Below are 21,678 nucleotides of genomic sequence, written 5' to 3'. Positions count from 1 at the left end.
AAAGGGTTGCAACAAATAAATAAATAAAATAAATAAATAATCACATAACCTTGGTTTATTCTTTTACCTCGTTGTGGTGACTTAAATTATTTCGAGATTTTTAAAAATGTTATCCTACGATCACGTCGCCTCTGATCTGCGCTCCAGCACGTACGAACTATGAACGGCAGAGGGTTTGGTTTCATACACCGGGTTTCATACGGACCTGGATGCGAACCCGAGAGTTACTTGCGGATTTCTGAGGTAAGAAATCAGAAACACACGACCCGTCGCCTCATCCGGTCATGTGTCACACACGGGAGAGTGCACAGAATGGCTAAGCTGACAGTAAGGCAGATGCTCCTCGCACTTGGTATGCTAGTGACCGGTAGCATCAACACCCTAAGTAAGAAAGCACAAAATGATTGCGTGTAAGTGCAGTTTTTATCTGTCATAAATCATTAGCTTATCATTCCACGTTGTGAATAAATGATCGATTGTGGCAGCTGCAGCTGTCCGCACACAGACTACATTTCAATCGGTCACATAGTAGTACTGTTCTAGCTCTGCATGATAGGGCTGTGTGTTACCGGCGGTATTGTGGTGGGAGGCCGTATAACGCCGGTAACACACAGCCCTGCCATGCAGAGCTATGGCGCGACCATGAAGGGAATAGCAAAATGTTGCCAAGAAAGGGCTGCCCTGTCACGTGCATGTCAATGTATTTGTCACATGATTCTGGTTCAAGGACCAAATCTGCATTTTAACCAAAAGACCAACGGTTGAATTTTTGGGTTGGTGTCAGACACCAACCCAAAAATTCAATGTTTGACGTAAAGGATTATTAGCAGGATGTCATGTGTTGTCTAAATACTGCTGTCAGCAAGACTTCTTTAACCCCTTGCCTCCCCTCCCCCTGCAATGAATTGAACTTAAAAAAAGTAGGGGAGGGTGTAACGCAATTAGTTATTTCCACTGATCAACAGTGTAGAGGATCTTCGGTCAGACGAAACAAGTTGTTGACAAACAACAGGGTAAAATACATCTAATTGTTCTTAAATGGAGGGGACTAGGGCTGAAAATTAAAAAATATAGACTGTTTCTTTGAAATACTACACACAGAGTTTATGAGGTAGGAATATAGGCACATGCTGACACAGTTCTAAAAAACGTTTGACTTAATAATTATGATAAATAACTATATATTTAATATATATAGTTATTTATCATAATTATTAAGTCAATGTAGTGTTCACTATCCCCTTTGAACACAGGCTGCTCTATGACATCAGATTACACATTGTGACAGAGATGGTGACCTGCAGTAGCTGAACACCATTGGAATGACAGTGTGGCTAACAAGGAATGCCTGGATTTGAGTTGAATATGTATACACCACAGAAAATACAAATTTCCTCAAAAAAGAATCAATTTCATAAGAAAGAGGAATATTTATACTGCAGAAACCATAATTTTCCTGCAAGAGGAGAATATTGGTCCTCCAAAAAGAATGCCAATCATGTATGTATGCAAAGGAAAACAAATGTGACCAAAAATTGATCAGTGTCATTTTAGCTAGGAGAATGCTAATGATACACATAAGAAAGTGATACATTTGACCCAGTTGATACTACTACCTCCATGCTGAGATTTTGAATTTTGGATTCATGGTCAAGCAAATATCCTATAGGGGAGGGGCCTGTACATTCATGCTTCATGACACAAGTGACTCCTGTTTTTTCAGGCCAATACTGGTGGGTACTGGAGGAACAACCCGTAGGTTCAAGTTCTGTAGATTGATTGTTAGCCCAGTTATAGTCATGGCCCAATAGTTTACACGGTACATGAGAAGTGCATGGGTATGCAAATATGGACTTTGGCATAGAAGAGGACCTGATTTTGTGGTGTACTATGTGGGCTCACCCCAACCTTAAATTTATGATGGATAAACCCATGACACTCAGCTGGTCTTTCTGGCATATAGGCCCTATGATGCACCAATAGATCACTACATCCACTTTGGTACTTCACTGCAGTGCCTTGATATCAAAGCAACAAGAATATTTCTGTTGTTTGGCTGTGACATTTATGCTAAGCCAATGGTACAAGGTGTGTATGTGACCCAACTGACCCATTTATACTTGGTCAACTGACCTTGAAGAGATAATGTGACAGTATCATGCACATAATTCAACTGGATTGTCTGGGATCAATCTATGGGGTTATGATAAATCCTTTCTGGTCATATGCCTCAGGTGTTATCCAGGTATTCTGATTGGTTGAGACTCACACATTTGATGTAGAAAAAAGTGCTGTAACCTGGCTGATAAGATATCTTGTCGTTTGCCGTGATACAGCCTGCTATTGCAGTTACTGTGGTAACAAATTGTCATATACTGGTTGCGTATTTGCTGTACAGTTGTAATTTTTAGGCCCTTAGAGTGCCAAAATTATATCTTTTTGCATTTTTATTTTTGCAAAAAAATGCCATAGAATCTTCGGAAAGATGTTTGGATACCCCTTATTAAGCCATATTGTTTTTGAAAATAATTACTATTACAGTCCTTGGTGATGGAGTTGGTCGATTAAATTCAGGCCCTTGTGCATATAGGTGTGCAGCAGCCATATTTAAGTCTCATCTCAAAAATGATTTAGTTTTTAAAATCTAAGCTGTGCAGTGGTCACTAATTTTTAAAAAGCATTCTGTTGTTACACTTTGGTAAGAAATTTAACATGTGGGCTGCATTGGATTCAAACCATCCTATCAAAAAACTGCAAGGATACCCTCATTAAATGTGACCGTCATGATTGCTACCTTATCATTTGGCATGCATTAGAAATGATAAATTTGTGAATTTTCTCAGAGTTAATTTGCTGTATGCTAATGCCTCAACCATTAGTGTGCAATGTGTTACATGCAGAATCCATATCTGGAGATGTAGTAGGGTGACACACCTGACAAATCTGTGTCAAACAGAAACGGCAATTTTCTCGAGCTATGTCAGTTTTCTTTGAGTTACATTTTGGAGTGATGTGCAGGGTTTCTATTACTGTTGTTTTTGCCAAAAACTAACAGTGGAGCTATATACAGGCCGTCAGGGGACAGGTTGCTTTTGTCTTCAAAGGACCTACTGGCCTACTGAGTCAAATCAGACATAAAAAAATAATTGTTTGTCTGTTACCCATCATTTGAATAATGCTGCTGGTATTCAGTAAGTCTGGCAGAGACCCTGCGATTCGCGTTCTTCCCTGTCAAACAGTTGGAACACGCGCGCGTCCTTTAAAGACGCGACGCGAATCCCAGGGTCTGGACATTCTTGCAAGCGACTGGTCGGATTTCTGCCTGATCCGGGTACTTTACAGAACTCTACGCATCCGTCAATCAAAAACAAATGACAAGTACCATAGCCAAATAAAATGACAAATAAAAACATACCGCGTATAGGTCTACTAGCTACTAGTATAATATTCACTTAGCCCAGTTAGATAGGTTTTTCTTTTGACGTCACTATCCTTATGAATATTCATATCCTTGCAAGAACCGACAGTCGCTGTGTCTGGCAGCGCGTCCTCTCACAGCTGCACAGCGTAGCTTTCGAATGCACCCATCGCGGCGCGCACAGAATAAGGCACAGCGACTGTGGAGAGTCTAGTATGTCAGTCAGTATGAACCATACACTCCAATGGCAACCTTTCACCAGATTTTAGAACAAATTATCTTGGATAGTAGAAACAAATCATTTTTGGTGATAACAAATATGTCAACTTTGTCATTTGTCTAGAGTTCATACTGTCCTAGTGCCTGATAATTCAATTGACATTCATTATGAACCATACTGTTGCATCATGACAATTTTTAACTCAGTCATCAGATTTCAGATAAAAGTATCGTGGATCTCAGGTGATATCATATGTGATAACCGTGTCATTATCTCTTCAGAGTTTGTGCTGACTCGAACCAGATTTGAAAATATTGCTCATATTATATAAATTTTAACAAATAGTCATTATTAGCTAATATTATATAGGTCTCAGCCCTTGGTGTTGCATCAGGGATTAAGGCTAGAAATGCTATTTGTATTAATTCAAGATAAAATAGAATGAATTGTTACTTGCTATATACCATACATGTATACGTTGGTACGACAACTATGCCCAGATTACCCTCTGATGATGAAAACAGTTCACGTACACCATGTCAGACCCTGCAGAAATTGATTTTCAGTAATGAGTAAAAATACTGGACAAAAATTGGCAATTTTTACCATGATAACAACCTATTGTGTTTAACAAAGGACGTATTGTGCCATCATTATCGTTACAACCGTAACTGCACTGCCCAACTTCCACTTGCAAGCTGAAAACTAGCGTTCCGTCTAAAAACTGTTTTTGCAACCAGTAAATGACACAATGGGCACTTTTCTAAAATCCAATCCCAGCATTCTTTGTGTATGCCCTCGTTCATATGCCCAACAGTTTTCTCTCTTTTTCTATTTTTTAGGCGTGAGAGTAACGATATTTTATATAAGTGACAAGGTAGATAATAATACGTACTGGCTGATAAAAGAGATATATTTTATTAATGGCATGTTATAAAATAATACTTTGCACGTTTTGTATTTGTTTATTTACAAGTACTCAAAAACAAATGACGGCGCCCATGAATTAAGTCAGGTACGCTTCCCATAACTTGCATAGTATGTATTATGAATCTGTGCATGCATAGACAGTAAGCCGCTGGGGCGACTATTAAAGACCATGGTCTATAGAAGCGATAGACCTTTTCCAGGTTATCCCATATTGCTTTGCTATGGCAGTATCAAACATCTTATTGACAGTAAAAACAACAAAAACATACTGATTTTGCATTGTAGAAAGGTTTGTTATACAAGAATGGCACAAATTTGCAATGCCAAAAAAATGTCTTGTGCATTTTTCATCCATCGGTCAAGGTGTAACCTGCCATAGTGTTCTATGAGTAACGTACCCTGCGTTTACCCTACGTTTAAAAAGTTCTATGAGTAATGCAGTGTTTCCCCTGGGTTCCAAAATCTTGTAGCAAATTTGGCTAGAAGCCCTAAAAAATTATTCGCCAAACGAGATATTCAATTAGCCAAGCCGATACCACTGATCACAAATGACGTCATTTCTTTCTCATTAATATGCAAAAATAAATATTTGTCTGCATTTTCCGTAAGAATGACGGAAATAAACCCTGTTAGTGCTACTATGGATACTAAAAGTAACACCAATTTATGGTTAAGATTACAAGGTGCCAACATCATCCACGCATACAACATAAAATTTGTCCGAATTTCAAGCGACACCATGCGAGCGACACTTGTCCAAAGTTAGGCGTATCATGGGCGTATGCAACTATACAAACCTGAAATCGCTATCGTGCGATACTGTACGTATCGCTACAGACAACGGCACGAAACCTGGTTCAGCATACTAGTTTTTTCACACGAATCAGATATCCATTCTCGTAGCAGTTCGAAAGTAAAATACTCTCAGACTTGAGAAATATGTGCATTTTTTTAGACTTCCAATACATTTGCTTTACGCTTGAAGTTTAGCAAGCGAAGCTCGGCGCTCGGACAGCGCACAGCGTATCAATGGCGCTCGGGTCAGGGGTCATCATCAAAGACGTCAGTGTGTATTCACAGCAAGCTTGCCATGGATCGCGGAAATTACGGATCATAAATCCAAATGTTCACGTCTCTATTATGTAAACAGAACCGTAAAATATCAAATATATACCATTTTGATATGGAGAAACATCTTTTTGTTTCACTGACGATCAAGTTAAATGCTCAAATATCGCGACAAGACAGCGTATTTGCACGATGTGAATGCGGAACTAGGCGACTCAGCGGACGAGCGAGCACCTTCTCTGAAAGTCCGATGTCACGTCACAATACACCACGGTCCGTGATACACTGAAAATTGTCGCGAATTTATATTTAAGGAAGCCAATTCACACAAGTTTCTAACGCCAGTAAAGGTATTTTCTTGTTGGCAGCAATACACCACGAACAGTTTCGCTATTCAGGTGTGCCTTACTCGCTCTACGTTCTAAAAAATGCCATGTCACAGTCCCTCTATGGATAGAGGGACTGTGGCCATGTGTATGCATGCCGCTACCTTCCTTTCCAAATTCAGGGTCGACTTTCGTACATTGATCATAATCTTTCTTTCCATTTCATAGCTTTACTTGCGCGTAGAATGTGTGTTGTAGGGGTGGTTCCCCCCATATTGGTGGAGCAGCCTAAGTCAAAAAGGAAAGTTTGCCGTTTTTGCTTAGTTTCACAGTCACTACGATCCTTCAGTGTTGACGATGACATGGCTGTCACTGCCCGGAGTTATCACACATTGCGCGTAGTCAAACCCAAAACTTCGCAACATTTTAGTCAACTAGTTATGATATACATGCGGTACTATTAATTTGTGAGTTATTTCGTTACAATTTATTCATACTGTATGTGTTACAAATAGGATCTCCTGACGCATTAAAGGTCGGGGATGTAGAGAGATAAAGCATGACGTCTCAAGTTGAATGCAGGACATCGATGTGCGCGCGGACAGACAAAGTGATGACGTCATAGTGCAATTTTCGATTCGCAAGTTTGGCTAACTTTTGCCAAAATCTTCTCGCCAAACGCTACTTTTTTCTCGCATTTGCGATTTGGCGAGCGGGCAGCGGAAACACTGCAGTAATGTACGCTTTATATACCCTTATGTGCACTGCATCATCGAACCGACAAAAGAACAATTTGGATGGGTATCCGTCAAGTGTCAGTCTGTCTGTCTGTATGTATATATATACCGGTATAGTTATGCCTGCATGCACTCACTTATGCGTGCATGCATGCATGCATGTATGAATGTATGTATGGATGGATGTATGTATATATGTATGTGTGTATGTTAATTTTGAGAAAATTCCTTTGAAAAAATGAAACCTTTCAAGAGTTGGAGCCCAAAAATCAAGAACTTTGGAATTGCTCAGCTGGTCATTCTCATACTTAGTTATTAAGTACCTTGACCTCAGGTCACACAGGTTTAGCGTATTGATGTGTTGCCAATATTGGCTGTTTTCTATTTTTAATGATTTTTTTTCTCTATTTTTTCCATTTTCGTCATAAATTATCTAAAACCAGTGGTCCTATTGCTTTAAAATTTGGTTTACAGGTTCCTAAGAATGGCCAAAATAGGATCTTTTGAAATCATTGTGAAATTTGTATTGTATTTGTGGGCAATTTTTTCCATTCATGATCAAAAACTCTTCTCTTAAACTCTTTATCACATCACTTTCAAAGTAGGTGCAAAGGTTATTATGAGTCATGAGCGGAGCATTTCATATTGCCGGTGTATAAGATTGATTTGCACATGCAGTGGAAATTTCTTAGTAATCATTCTGGAGGAATGCAATACCATGTGTGTACTAGCAGTGTTTCATCTAGGATACTACACCGGGGGGACTGGTCCCTCTCTACAGGAATTTTTGAGGGAGATTTTAAAATTTTTGGGGCGATTTAACTGAAACATATAATCGTGTCTTTATACGTAAATTTTAATGTTGAAGTGATGTCACTTGTAATATACATACTACAACCCATAAATCACTTGCTTAACCCTTTTCCTGCCAAGGCGGTGAAAATCCGCTTGAAATTCGGTGTAGCCAGAATCTAAGCACTGGTGACCGTTATTTTACCAACCCGGTGGAAATCGGGCCCTTTTTGGGTACCCCCTTTCCTGCCAAGTCGACGGCACTACGTTTTGCTATCCCTATGCGTTTAGGGGTCATCCGAGGACAGGTTTTCTGACAAGGAACGCCTTTTCCCCTCAAAATGGGTTCGCAGGGAGTCGATAGACAGGGAAAGGTGCAGAAACCTGTCTGCCAGTCCCCCATACCCGAGGGGGGGGCTGGGTTTTTTTTACCGCTTTTTAGCGGACTTGGCAGGATAGCATGGTGACGTTTTCTGGCGGAGTTGGACGTACTTGGCTGCCTGGCACTATAGAGATTGCTGCCGAACTTGACCAACTCGGCAATGCTAAAATAGAAGGCTACCTCTTGCAAACGACTTGGCAGATGGTGCCGATGGTGCGAGACGAAAGTCACTTATTCAGTTGTGCATGACTGAAAATGAGAACGTATTTTTGACGGGACGGCTCGACTTGTTCCTCCGATGGAACGGATATGAACGACTCGGAAATACCATTACAAACTGGTGTCCGACGTACTAAGCTTGGCTTCAGCTCTGCAAGTTCAAGCCAGGCAACGTCCTTCACCGCCTTGGCCATGCTATTCAATGGACGTGGCTTTGGATTTTTTATTTATTCCATCGTCCGAAGTATTGGCTCTGGTTTGCAGGCAAACGTATCCTCTTGCCGACGCATTGGTAACTACGTACGCTGTTTGCGTACGGAGAATTCAAAAGGGGACATGAGGTCAATGATACGGGGATACCGCCTGCACTTAGCAGGGACTGCTTTTGTTATGCAAACCAGTTAGTAGTACAATGGCCGCCAGGCATGTGGACACGTCGATGGCTAGAACAATGGAAACATATTGCGTTGTACCCGTGCATCGCAAAAGTGAGACTGACGACTTGGGTGTTGTGACTGGTTATCACTGGTTAGCTGCAGCCCAAGCCATGACGGTACAAACCCGTACCTGACTGAGGACCACTCGATTAAGTCAGTAATGAACGGTAACACTCGTAAGCCAACTCCCAAATGAGCTTGCTAAACTACGTGGAGCTGTGCTTCAATGGCTCAACCATGTCGTTAATACAACGGCAAAAACGTAGTTTTTGTGCTACACTGCCAAGTCGTTGAAGGTACGTATTCAATTGACCCTACCCTGGGGAAACAGGACAGGTTTGCCGGTGCTGCCGCACCCCTAGCACGACCCCCAGGGTCTCTGACTAACAGACGAGTGAGGTGATGTTTGTGCCTAGTGGATGTGTGCAATACTGAAGGAGTTTATTTCAGAAAAAATAAACATGAAACGGCAATAAAATGACGCACTCCCAGGGGCAAACAAAGCCGGTGACCTCAATTTTTTTCTGCAGTAACCCTTGAGCTCCTTCCCCTGTCAACGGGCATGTAGAAATTATCGAAGTCTAACACGTATAAGTACGGCTAAAACTACCCTGAAAATGGGCGATTTCTGCCAAAATGCCTGGCAGGATAACATGCAGGAGAGCCAATCTTTTGCAGGCACATATTATGGGGCAGTTTTCTACTGACTTGGCAGGATAACGGACAAGGGCGCTCGGCAGGAAAAGGGTTAAACAATCCAAGCTGCTGGCTCCAAACATCATCCTCTATAAGATTTTTTCAAAAGTCAACAAATTTGAGTATCACTGTTGTGAATGTATAGGGCTTCCAAGAGTGGCGGATGGCTCATTAATATTCATAAGTATTAATATTCCTGAAAAAATTGTAACATAATTTGTATGCTACAATATTCTGTATGTTTGTTTTTACATATTCGGTATGTTTGCTTTCTTAGGCTTAAAAGTACATTCAAACATAACAATAGCTAGATTTTTTTTTTCATTTTTAACTGAACTGTGTGCACTTACACAAAGCAAAAAAAAATCTTAAGCAGTTATAAAGGAATGTTTTGTAGCGTCTGAAAAAAATAATGTACTTGTTTGTCACGTTTTTACTGTGCTTATATCATCCCTAACCACTGTAAAGTTTGGATCAACTGTATTTTTCTAGTGACCTAGCTGGTCTTGTAGTCTTGTGTGCAGACTCAGTAGAGTAATAAAATGAACAACTTAGGGGGTCGAACAAGTCCAAGTCTGCCATGTTTTGAATGCGAAATTTCTCAATGTCAGATTCACTCCAGTTGCTTTTTGTCAGTCATTTTAGAATGGGAAAATAACAAACAGAAAGGCTGGTTATCACCGGCAGTTAACTTTTGGGTGTATTTGCCCAAAAAATAAGTCAGTGTTTGTTCATTGAATTAAAAACCGAACCCATTGACACCACAGCTTGCTTGTGACTTTTATTGCATGCAGTCCCGTCACAGTGCCAATGCCATTCACTGAGCTGAACACGTTTCTGTAACAGTAAAGTCCAATTTTTCGTGTCAGTTTTTGCTACCAGAATTATTTTCATAGTGTTATGGACATTCATACGATGCACAAAAACTTCAGTTTGTCTCCTTTTCTAAATCATACAGAGAGAATCTGACACAGAAACCTTATCTAGCTAGGGCAATGAACTTTTATGAATGTAATTCTCAACTGGCTGACAGGCTTTCACATGCAAAATCAGCGTATGGAAAATTAATGCGTTGTATTGTTCCAATAGCATTTTATTGAAGCAGTTCAAAAAGTATCAAAATTGAACTAAAATTAGTCCCTTTCATGTAAATGTTCTTGCTACACTATACAATGCCTGTTGCCACACTGTTAACAGGTGCTGATAACCGGTTAAATGCATCTAAGTGTGACACTCATAATATTTGATATGCCATTCCAGCCAGCCCTGTGCAGTGGGTGATTGGGTCGCCCCTTCTACATACAATTGGCGCGCAGCACACCAAAGAGGGGGAACCATGCAATTGCGCAGTCTAGATGAAACACTGTACTAGTACTTAGTATCTCTGTAAAATGGGAGGACAGTGTCATTGACGGTATTTTTACAGAGCATGTTATCGGAACCACACAACTTTTGGGGGGCCTAAGGCATTTCAGCAGTGGTAGTTGGGCAAGTGCAGAACATGTCGCCGAAGAAATAGTCATGTATTTGGAGGAATGTAGTTTAGTATGATTGAGAAGTTAGAAAGCTTTGTAAGTGATGGAGCCAGTGTCATGGTAGGAGTAAATAATGGAGTGGTTGCAGTCTTTACAGGTAGAACTTCATCAGGATATTGTGTTTCTGTTACAAACCTGTAGTGTCACTTAGTGTTTTTTCAGGCAAATTTTTTTGAGAAAAATGTTGCATATTAGACGAAGATTTTAAAATCCCTGCTTCTGTAAATTTTTACCTGAATATTTCTGTCAGTGTTCAAAATGTTTGAACAGCTATTCATTGGCTGCTCTTGAAGCTGTGCCAAAACTCCAAACTATCCTATTAAAATTCAGGTTCAACACTGAAAATTATTCATTTGTTTTGTGGAGAAAAGTATCAAAAAATCTCCAGGAGCTGTAGACACTATTGCATTATAATGCAAGTGGTCGCCATTTTTTAAACAGCCGTGTGTCTTTCTTTTTAAAACCACACAGGGTCAAAGGAATTAGCCTTCCCACTGGTCCCAATGGAACCATGGAAGCAACTGCACATCCATTCAACCATCCATGGTTTCAAACAGTGATCATGTTCATTGGTAAGTCACACCTGATGGGGCAAGTATTATACTTCCTCTAAAAGAGTCAGTGTTGCTGCACAAGAGTTCGGTGAAGCATGTGATGCAAGCTAGCCTTATATTTCGGCAAGGGTAAATGGACAACCACACAAATAGTGAAGGAAGTAATTTTCCTATTAAGTTTCAAGTTTATCAAACCCTTGTCACAATGTTTCAAAAGTACATAGGACAAGTTGCCACTTTTTCACAACATGCCTGTAGAAACACATTGCATGGATGAACTTATAAAGTACACATGCATTTTTTGCTCACGTGTTTACACATGTGAGCATATGTCGCAGCGATGTCTGTCTGTCTGTCTGTCCGTCTGTCTGTCTGTCTGTCTGTCTGTCTGTCTGTTGGTCCGATATCTCAAAAACGGCTCGTCAGATCAGAATCAAATCTGGTAGATATATTCAGTTAGCAACAGCCGCGACGCAGCTCCGCGAGAACAATAGAATCCACTTGCCATTCGTGGGGGGTCTGCATACATTAAATTCAAATATATGGCGGCCATTTTCGCACTCAACATGTTCTCGTTTGTCGTGGAATTTTTCACCTTAAATGGTTTCATTTCGCGTTCTAAATCAACACAGTCCGAAAACAGAACATTATAAATAACTACATTGGTCAAATCAATGGTTACCTCATCAAGAACCCCCCAAAATCGGCAGGCATGGAAGACAACTCGCGATCGTATCGATGCGATATAATCTATTCATCGACCGTAAAAAGCAGCAAAACGTTTGTGTCCAGAGTCGAAAATGCACTGAACCCATAACAGATGATGTTTTGACCAAATAATCCACTTCCTTACCGCATTATTTTTCTAGGACGGCTATGCCAATTCGTCAAAACAGTTCCCGCACTCAGTTCACCTACCGATGCAGCCAAGAAACGCCCTCAATGGTCACAAGATCAAATCTTACCTTACTTCGGATTTGTGCTGAACAAACTCAGATGAAGGTCGCACACTATTTTTGAAATCGTGCTGCTTTATGATCTGCTTTTATGATCTGAATCTAACAATTACAAGATTTTTTCACCTTTGTGGCTCATAAAAAACACAATATTAAGCATGGACGTGGCAACACAGCTGAACATGGCGGATACCACCACATGTCAATCGAAATACAAGTTTTATCAGCGAAAATAACAAACATCGGGACATCCTTCGGCGAGTAGGTGCGAAATAAGGTCCGAACCCGGTCTGGCAAGAAAATTTTGGAATTTAGGGGCCTAAAGAGGAACAGTCGCCGATATGGAAAACGCTAAATCAACTATCGTCCAACATTTCCGTCCACACGCCCTGCAGCTCTATGGGTGAAACCAGCCACCGTACAGGCAGAGTTTTACTGCAAAATTTTACAAGTCTTAATGGATGTACCGGTTCCATATTCCACTATTTCGTAGCACAAGGATGATAAAAGACATTTCTGTTAATGGTTAGGTAAATCGCTGTCTAGGACGGTTTTGCCAATTTCGAAAAGAATCGGTACGTAACGAGTAGTTGGAAATCAACGTATTACATTCGAAGACATATAAAATAGGTCGATGTCGTATGTACAAATATCATGCAATCGTCCACACAAAGGCAACGTCTTCCTTTAATACACACTTCCTGAATTAGACAGACAGATTAACAGATGTTCGAGAATTCCAACGATTCCTAACTCATACCACTTATATGATCTTACTGCTCAATCCGCCATGAGCAATCCTGGCAACCTGCGCAGAAAAAGTGCGCAGTTCAAATTAACCGCCAAATCGCGGAGCTGCGTCGCGACTGGCAAATGGCAAGAACTGATTAGTTTTTGGTGGGTGTGGCTTGCATACTTTTTACTCATTTGCATAATTAATGATGTTAGAAAAAACGGATATACATTAAAAACGACTACACACAATTTGATGAGATTTGCTACAAATGTTGATCACACCAAGACATATCAGCAGTGGGAACCATTAAGGGGTTACATGAAAGATAGTTGCTAATTTGCATATTTAATGAACTTTCCTAATTAGGGATGTATGTCTGATTTGACTCGATCAAAATTGACCAAACTTGGTATGTATATTAAAGATACAATTGTTTAACATTATTGAAAGTCATTGAGCGTTTTAACTTTAGCCAATTCCTAATTTGCACATTTAATGAACTTTGCTAATTAGGGATATATATTTGAATTGACTGGACCAACATTGATGAAACTTGCTACATGTATTTGGAGCTACTATGGTACAACATTTTTGAAAGTCTTTAAGCATTTTTACTTCAGCCAATTCCGAATTTGCATATTTAATGAACTTTCCAAATTAGGGATATATATCTGAATTAACTTGATTGTTGAAACTTGCTATATACATCAAAGATACTGTGATATAACATTATTGAAAGTCAAAAGACATTTTTACTTCAGCCAATTCCTAATTTGCATATTAAATGAATTTTCATAATTGGGGATATATATCTGAATTGACTTGATCAAAATTGATGAAACTTGCTATGTACATTACAGACACTATAATACAATATTATTGAAAGTCATTAAGCATTTTCTCTTCAGCCAATTCCTAATTTGCATATTTAATGAACTTTCCTAATTAGAGATATATATCTGAATTGACTTGACCAAAGTTGACAAAACTTGCTACACATATTGCAGATACCATGATACAACATTATTGACAATCATTATGCATTTTTACTTAAGTCAATTCCTAATTTACATATTTAATGAACTTTGCTTATTAGGGATATATGCTGGGATTTACTTGATCAAAGTTGGCAAAACATGCTGTGTACATTGATGATTATACCTGGTTAAAACAATATCCAAAGTCATTTCACATTTTCATATCAGCTAATTTATAATTTGCATATCTAATGAGCTTTCACAGCTCGGCATATATGGCTTGAAGGACTTGGCCAACGGTAATTACACTTGCTATATAAAATGGTGAGACAATGACAGCAGTCAAAGAACTTTAATATCTTTATTTCAGCTAATTACATATTTGTATACTTCATGACCTTTTAGAATTAATCGGCGTGATTATTGTTCATTATGTTGATCATAACACTTTCAATGAAGTTGCAAACATGTAGAAAAGGTTCAAACTTGCACATATATGCAATATATAATGAAACACGTGAGCATTTTCAGTTCATATCTGGTAAGTCAGAACTTTTCTGTACAATAGAAAACACATGTTGCATGACACTTAAAGGCAGGGGGAGCCTATAAATACCCCCCTATCTCCCTGGGCATTCATAATCCAACATGAGTGGCACATGGTAACAGCGTTAAAGGATGCTCCCGAAAATTTGGAGCTTTCAACAATCATGGTGTAAATTAAAGCATTGTTCCAACATATTACGTTTTGTGAATACTTGTGGCATCATCGTGTTGGCGAAATTCTCTCATTTTTTCCATTTTAAGTTGATTTTTGATGCCAAAACTGCTTCGATGCTGTGTTCTAAGCGTCCAACAAACAATAGATGAAAGCATTCAAACAGCTGCCAATCACGAGGGGACGCGCAAAGGTGCAAAACGATCAAACATTTGTTGTGTACATCCGATCGATTATGATGTCAACAATGAATAAACAATTCTTACAACTGAGCAAAATACTTGACCAAGGGTTACTGAACACCAGTCTCAGATGAGTTTAGACACAAACGGACTATTTCATGGTTTCAAGCAGATTGCCTCTCCCTGTTTGTTTGTTGATCTGTGTACCTCTAGGCCTATGAATGGGTGATGTGTATGTTGACCTGCAGCACGATATTTTATGATAGATCTCTTTTGGAAGTATGTTGTGGCCTAGCCCTGCGTACGATGCCGTGTGTTCCCAGCGTTATACGGTCTCCCACCACAGCTCTGCTGATTGCCATGGACAAAGCCGGCAAAATGCGGATCCAATTTGGACGGAGCACGAAAAACTACTTTTCGAACTGTTTTCGGCCGAAATCAACTCGATTCCGATCTATGCAGCCTACCCAAATCACTCAACCGCTCACAGACTGCAAAAAAATGCTCTCGTGTCATCCAAAACCGTTGTTTGCTGGCGATGCATGGTCAATGGCCCACGCAGTGGATACGTTCATGCCATGATTATACAGGTGCCCATGAGCTGCATTATTAGTCCCCACGGACACCGTCCGGGGGGACTTATAGGTTTGGTCATGTCCGTGCGTGCGTTTGTCCGTGCGTGCGTGCGTGCGTGCGTGCGTGCGTGCGTCTGTGCGTGCGTGCGTCCGTCCGTCCGTTCACGCAGATATCTCAGAGACGCCTGGAGCGATTTCATTCAAACTTAGTAAATGGATTACTTCATATGTCATACAGATGCACGTTGATTTGTTTTGTGATACGATCCAATATGGCTGCCAGGTGGCCATTTTATTATGATTTTTTCATGTACAGAGCCATTACTCTAGCATGTTTCAACCTATTTTATTCAAAGTTGGTACAAGGACATTGACCTATGTCATACATATGCACCTCAATTTGTTTTGTGATACGATCAAATATGGCTGTCATGCGGCCATTTTGTTACGATTTTTTCATATACAGAGCCATAACTCAGGCATATCTGAACCGATTTTATTCAAACTTGATACAAGGACATTGACCTTTGTCATACATATGCATGTCAATTTTTTTTGTGATACAATCCAATATGGCCACCAGGCGGCCATTTTATTACAATTTTTTCATGTACAGAGCCATTACTCAGGCATGTTTCAACCGATTTTATTCAAAGTTGGTACAAGGATATTGACAAATGTTATAGCCATGCACATCAATTTGTTTTGTGATATGATCCAATATGGCCTCCATGCAGCCATTTTGTTACGATTTTTTCATGTACAGAGCCATAACTCAGGCATATCTCAACCGATTTTATTCAAAGTTGGTACAAGGACTTTGACCTATGTCACACACATGCACATTGAATTGTTATGTATGTATGTATGTATGTATGTATGTATGTATGTATGTATGTCCGTTTGTGAGGCGTCCGTCCACTCAAATATCTTGAGAACTGCAGTACTTACTGATTTGATATTTGTTGTGTAGATGAAAAATATGATTTTGAGAAACTGTTCTTTTTCATTTTTTGATATTGTTGAAAATAGGCAAATTAATGCCAAAAAAGGTGTTTTTGGTAAAAAATCTGTTTCATAACCACTGGTCAGACAGCTTTGTTATGTGGTATACAGGTCCCTAGGGATAACCCAACATAGATTTGTTCAAATTGTGATGAAATATGCAAATGTGTATTTTTAAGGAATTTTTTGTCATTTTGGGTCAAAAAAAATAATTAATATGATTTTAAATAATTGAATTAATTAGGAAATCATCAAAGCCAAAATAATTTTAGTGTAGAATTATCAGAAAGTTCAACTTTTTTTGACAGTTCATAGTGAAATGCTTACCATCTTGGAGGATTAAAACATGTAAAGGCAACTTTCCTGAATCCCAACTTTGACATATTCTGAACCATCATTTATTGTGCCCTGTATGTTATCTAAAAGAAATTGCTCAAAATAGTTTGTCATGATATGGTGGTCGAATAAATAGAGATAGAGAAAGTTCTAATTTCCATTTATGGTTGACTTGGTAAGGATAAAATAAAATTACTTTTTGAGGAAAAAAATAGAGTGGTCAATTAAAAGAGTGGTCAAAGTGATAGGGTTTTTATGGTAAAGCTGGGCTGTAAGATTCCTCATGTGCTATTTATAGCAATTATGCAATCTGTGTAAACAGTGCAATGAAAGTGTTACATGATTCCTTATAATGCTTTTGATGACCTTGAACTTCTTAAGTTTCAAACATTTGTCTCTTCAGTGTGCTTTCTCTGAGTACTAAAGTCTCAACTTATTCAACAGAACTGACTTACAATGTTAATTTGAAAGTTAAAATGTGCTTGGTTAATAGGATGAAAATACTTGGATAAAGATAACCAGCTTAAGATTCTTTATAACCTGACAGATATGCTGTTTTTTTATGACGTAAATCTTGATTTAAGCAAGTCTTGTTTACTTTAATTAGAATGTAATTAACTCTCGTTTATTAGCTACTATAGACTAAGTAATATAGTCTATAGAAGCTATTGGGATGGGTATCCGTCCAGCGTCCACCGTCAGTCTGTATGTATGTATGTATGTACTGGTGTGTATGTATGTCTGTTTGTAGGCGTCCGTCCACTCAAATATCTTGAGAACTGCAGTACTTACTGATTTGATATTTGTTGTGTGGATAAAATATATGATTTTGAGAAACTATTTTTATGAATTTTTTTATATTGTTGAAAATATGCAAATTAGCGCCAAAAAAGGCGTTTTTGAGTGATCTTCTTCGTAACCACTGGTCAGACAGCTTTGTTATTTGGACATGGTATACAGGTCCCTAGGGATAACCCAACTTAGATTTGTTAAAATTGTGATGAAATATGCAAATCTGTATGTTTATGGAATTTTTTTTTCCATTTTTGGTCAGGCCATCCTGAAATGAGCTATCAAAGATATCCACCTTCTTCATCAATACATGTGTCATGTGTCACTCTACATAACACAGCAGAGCTCTATCAAGTGTTGAGTCGCTTGTTTTTTCAAAACCACTGGTCAGACAGCTTTAATATTTGGTTTATAAGTCCCTAGGATGACCTTAGTGAGATAACTTCATACAGTTAGGAAATACTTAATTTTGTATCCATGTCTATGGTAGCTTCAGGGACTTTGGCCCTATGTTTTATAATATACAATAAATTGACCTTATCAAAATTACTCTGTTTTACAATGCTTGGATATTGATATTTTTCTATACTTTTTTACTTTTGATTTGAAGTCTTTTGATTCTCCATTGGCGGCAGCACATGTACGGTTACAACCGTCATGTGATGACCGGAGTGTGCTTGTCAAGTTGTCGGGAAGTTGTATTTGGAGGCTGCAGTTTGGGATTTTTCAAGATGAACAACACATTATACATTTCCTACATGTTTGAAACGGGAATTTTTCTTCCGGACAAGTGAAATTGAAAATTCACTTGCCCTATGCCATATGGCAAGTGAATTTTTAAAAAAATTTTCGAGCCCTGGTGTTAAAATAGACACAAATGTAAAACCATTGCGAGGAAAATAGTAAGAAATTCACATTGCAATACTTGCTGTCTTATTTCTCAGCAGGAATAATCATTTTTTACACGTTGTGTATAAGAACAGCAAGCAGGTGTTCGGCGGTCAATTGCTCCTATCATAATGATCTTGATCGCAGCTATTTGGCGAGAAGACAGTGGGTACTTATAATTTCGCAAAATTATTGATATCATGTCTTTGTATTGAAAATTTTCGATCGGAGGCAGCTCAAATCAACAGCCGTGGTATATTGGGAATAGTGTTCTCACTGGACACTGAACTACCTGCTATCAACAGAACGTTATGTACCATCGGCGGTAACACATTGGTCGTAATCTTGTCTAATTCTGCCCCGCCTTTTGTACCGTCCAGAAATTTCAAAACTAGATTTTTTTTACCCTGACATATAATACAGCGACCTTGCACACTTATGATCATTCCACTGTTTCTGTTGGTTTTTTAATTTGTTCCGTGGCCCCGGTAAGATTTTTTCAATACGATACAACAGTTTGAATTTTTTTCAAGGTAAATTTAGTATATTCCCAGTTTGTGGGGTAAAGTTGTCTGGAGTGAAAGTTTGAGTTGACACTGATAGAGTAGACGTCAAGCCCGGCACAGTTGACTGAGATCCGGTCGGTTTGGGGTCGTTAAGTCCAGAAACCTGCAGAGTTTTGTATGATCACCGTTCGGCATTTGGGTGAATTTTTTTTGGTCAAAGTAATTCAGTAACAATATACGCCAGATTCCTTGTGTTGTTTTTGTCACTGTCATATGCGTATACGGACGGTTTTCGATTAAAAACGGTAAAAATGTCCAGTGCTCGTAAATGCCTGCAAAATTTATTCAGTGACTGTTTACGCAGCAGTCGTAAATACCACTAGGATTTACCACCACGTAACGACTGTAAACACCACAACAATAGTCCATATGAAAATTTTGTGGTGAATCTACGGAGATAACAATTGCGTTAGGAAAGGTCAGTCCACCATCCGTCAAAGTTGTTGATCGGAAAAATCTTCACTGTTCACAAACTACATGAGTGGCTGTTATAGTTGTACACGTAGTTCCATGGACTTTCCACTGTCCCTTGTTACGAGCTATGTTCAAAGTGCGTCAAGCTACGAATATTTTCATGTATGGAGTTACAAACATTGGTGAAGTACCGGCTACATTTTGTTCAAAACCCCTGTCTGTTTGTTCCTCGTGTTGTTTTTTGTGTCCCTAACGTCGACTGGCTCTATGTGCGTACAAACATAGCAGTCGGGATTAAGATTTCCTGGATAAATAGATACACTCATAGTTTATTCCGCCTCTGACGCAAAGATACACACTGTTTTACATGTGCCACTCCTAGGCCCTGGGATCGATTTCCATACCTTTAATTGGCAAATAGTTAATGTACTGTAACTGTATTTTCTTTGGTTTAAATAATAGCATCATGAAGGAATTACACAATTTGAACCCCTCAATATATCTGCAGGCAGTCGATCTTCACATGTTCGTGTCTCATATACCGGTATTTAATGCAAACTATGACATCAGGTTTTTGAGAACGTAACCATCATTTTTTGAAGTCATTTGGAAAGCAAGAAAGAGAGAGAGAGAGAGAGAGAGAGAGAGAGAGAGAGAGAGAGAGAGAGAGATTTTGAGATTGAGATTGATTGATTTGTTGATTGACAATCATTGATTGGTTGATTTCAAGGTTAGGCCCACAACCATCGTTTGAGGTCCATTTATCAAGCAGTGATGTTTGGTTATTTGAAATGAGTGAGCACATTCTGCTCCAGATCTCCCCAGACCATGAAAAATCCATGATGACAGGAAGTCTCTCTCCCAGATTCAACTTCTTCTTCTTTCTTAGCCACTGTTGTCGCCAAGGGTTCTTCTGAACTGATTTGAAATGTTAACTTCCATTTCCTCTTGCCAGGTGAAACCCTGTGTTTGATTGGACTCATTGTTTACAGAAAGAGAGAGAGAAGTCTCTACAAAAAGCAGGTACCTGGTGATATTTGACTCCCAATTTAATATGTCAACATTTACCTAATCTTCTATCGTCAGTAAACCTAAATTATTTAAGTTTGTGTTTTGATGAGGAAGGAGTGCTTTCAGATGTATATGGTTAGATCAAACCTACCCAGGACATGCAATCTTGTCCCACCTTCCATTTTCATTAAAAAATGAATAAAATCAGTATCATTGATACGTGTTACAGCCCTCATTATGACAAGCATCTATCTTTATGGACATTCTTGTTGCATTTCCATGAGATATCTTTCATTTCCATACCCACTGACAAACACATTGTTTGATTGGTTGTTTAACGTGGTATTTCTTTGTCTTCATTGACCACTCCCTCCAATCAGATACTTGGTAACATCCAGGACAGTAATGATGATTATTCACAGCCAATCACAGTAGAAGCCCCCAACCAACCAAGGTGTGTTAATGTTATCACTTCCCATAGGTCTTTATCCTTTGTTCATTTCAACCAGTTTTACAGATGTCCTTGATATCTGTCTCGCCGTTTGCCAACCTTAAAGAGGCACTCCCACTTGGTAACATTTTTAAAACACATTTTTTAAATGTCAATGGTCGATATTTGACGTGGCAACTGCGCTCGGATCGCGAGATATCGATAAATACATGTCCTAAAAAAAGTAAAAGTTTGAATTCCGGTGGCCCACCTAAATTCAGCTCCCGAACATCGAACGTTCGGCACTGGGGCCATTGCCAACTAAGCTATAGAGTACGAGTCTACGCTAACGCTGCTGTACGCCACAGTACCGGGCTCGCGTCGGTGATCAGTCATGCCCCTTGGGGGAAAGCTGAGTCTTACTGACTCGGAGAAAAAAGCGGAAAAGAAAGTCTGCTGATTCCACCAGAATTCGCATAGGTGACTAGCACAGATACGTGCGGTTGATATATAGCGGCCGCCGCATTGTATGCAGGCATAACACGCGCGGCGGCCGCTATGCATCGAACCACGCGTAACTGTGTGGCAGACGACAAAATGTAGTCATCGGAGGCGGCTAATATTTTACACGTAAAAACTTATATCTATGTGGTATTGGTTAAAAATATAATAGAACTGACTGAGAATAATGAAAACAACAAAAACTAAGGAGAAGTTTTAAAAAAAAATTACCTGAAGTGAAGGCATAATGCTGTGTATAAAAAGTGTTGGCAGTGGG

General features: G+C 39.2%; 1 protein-coding gene across 1 annotated transcript in view; it reads left to right on the top strand.

Moving 5' to 3' along the window:
* Window positions 1–252: 252 nt before the first annotated feature.
* LOC139149778 (solute carrier family 35 member F6-like) overlaps window positions 253–21,678 on the top strand; it is a 47,257-nt gene continuing 25,831 nt past the window's right edge. The window contains exons 1-4 of the mRNA XM_070721754.1: window positions 253–410; window positions 11,232–11,332; window positions 20,415–20,482; window positions 20,851–20,924. Coding sequence (XP_070577855.1) covers window positions 313–410; window positions 11,232–11,332; window positions 20,415–20,482; window positions 20,851–20,924 — 341 coding nt within the window. The 5' untranslated portion in view covers window positions 253–312. The remainder of the gene's footprint in view (window positions 411–11,231; window positions 11,333–20,414; window positions 20,483–20,850; window positions 20,925–21,678) is intronic.

The sequence above is a fragment of the Ptychodera flava genome, chromosome 14 (assembly GCF_041260155.1).
Source record: "Ptychodera flava strain L36383 chromosome 14, AS_Pfla_20210202, whole genome shotgun sequence".
NCBI lineage: Eukaryota > Metazoa > Hemichordata > Enteropneusta > Ptychoderidae > Ptychodera > Ptychodera flava.
Note: the sequence above shows the minus strand (reverse complement) of the source record. Positions and strands in the feature narration are given on the sequence as shown.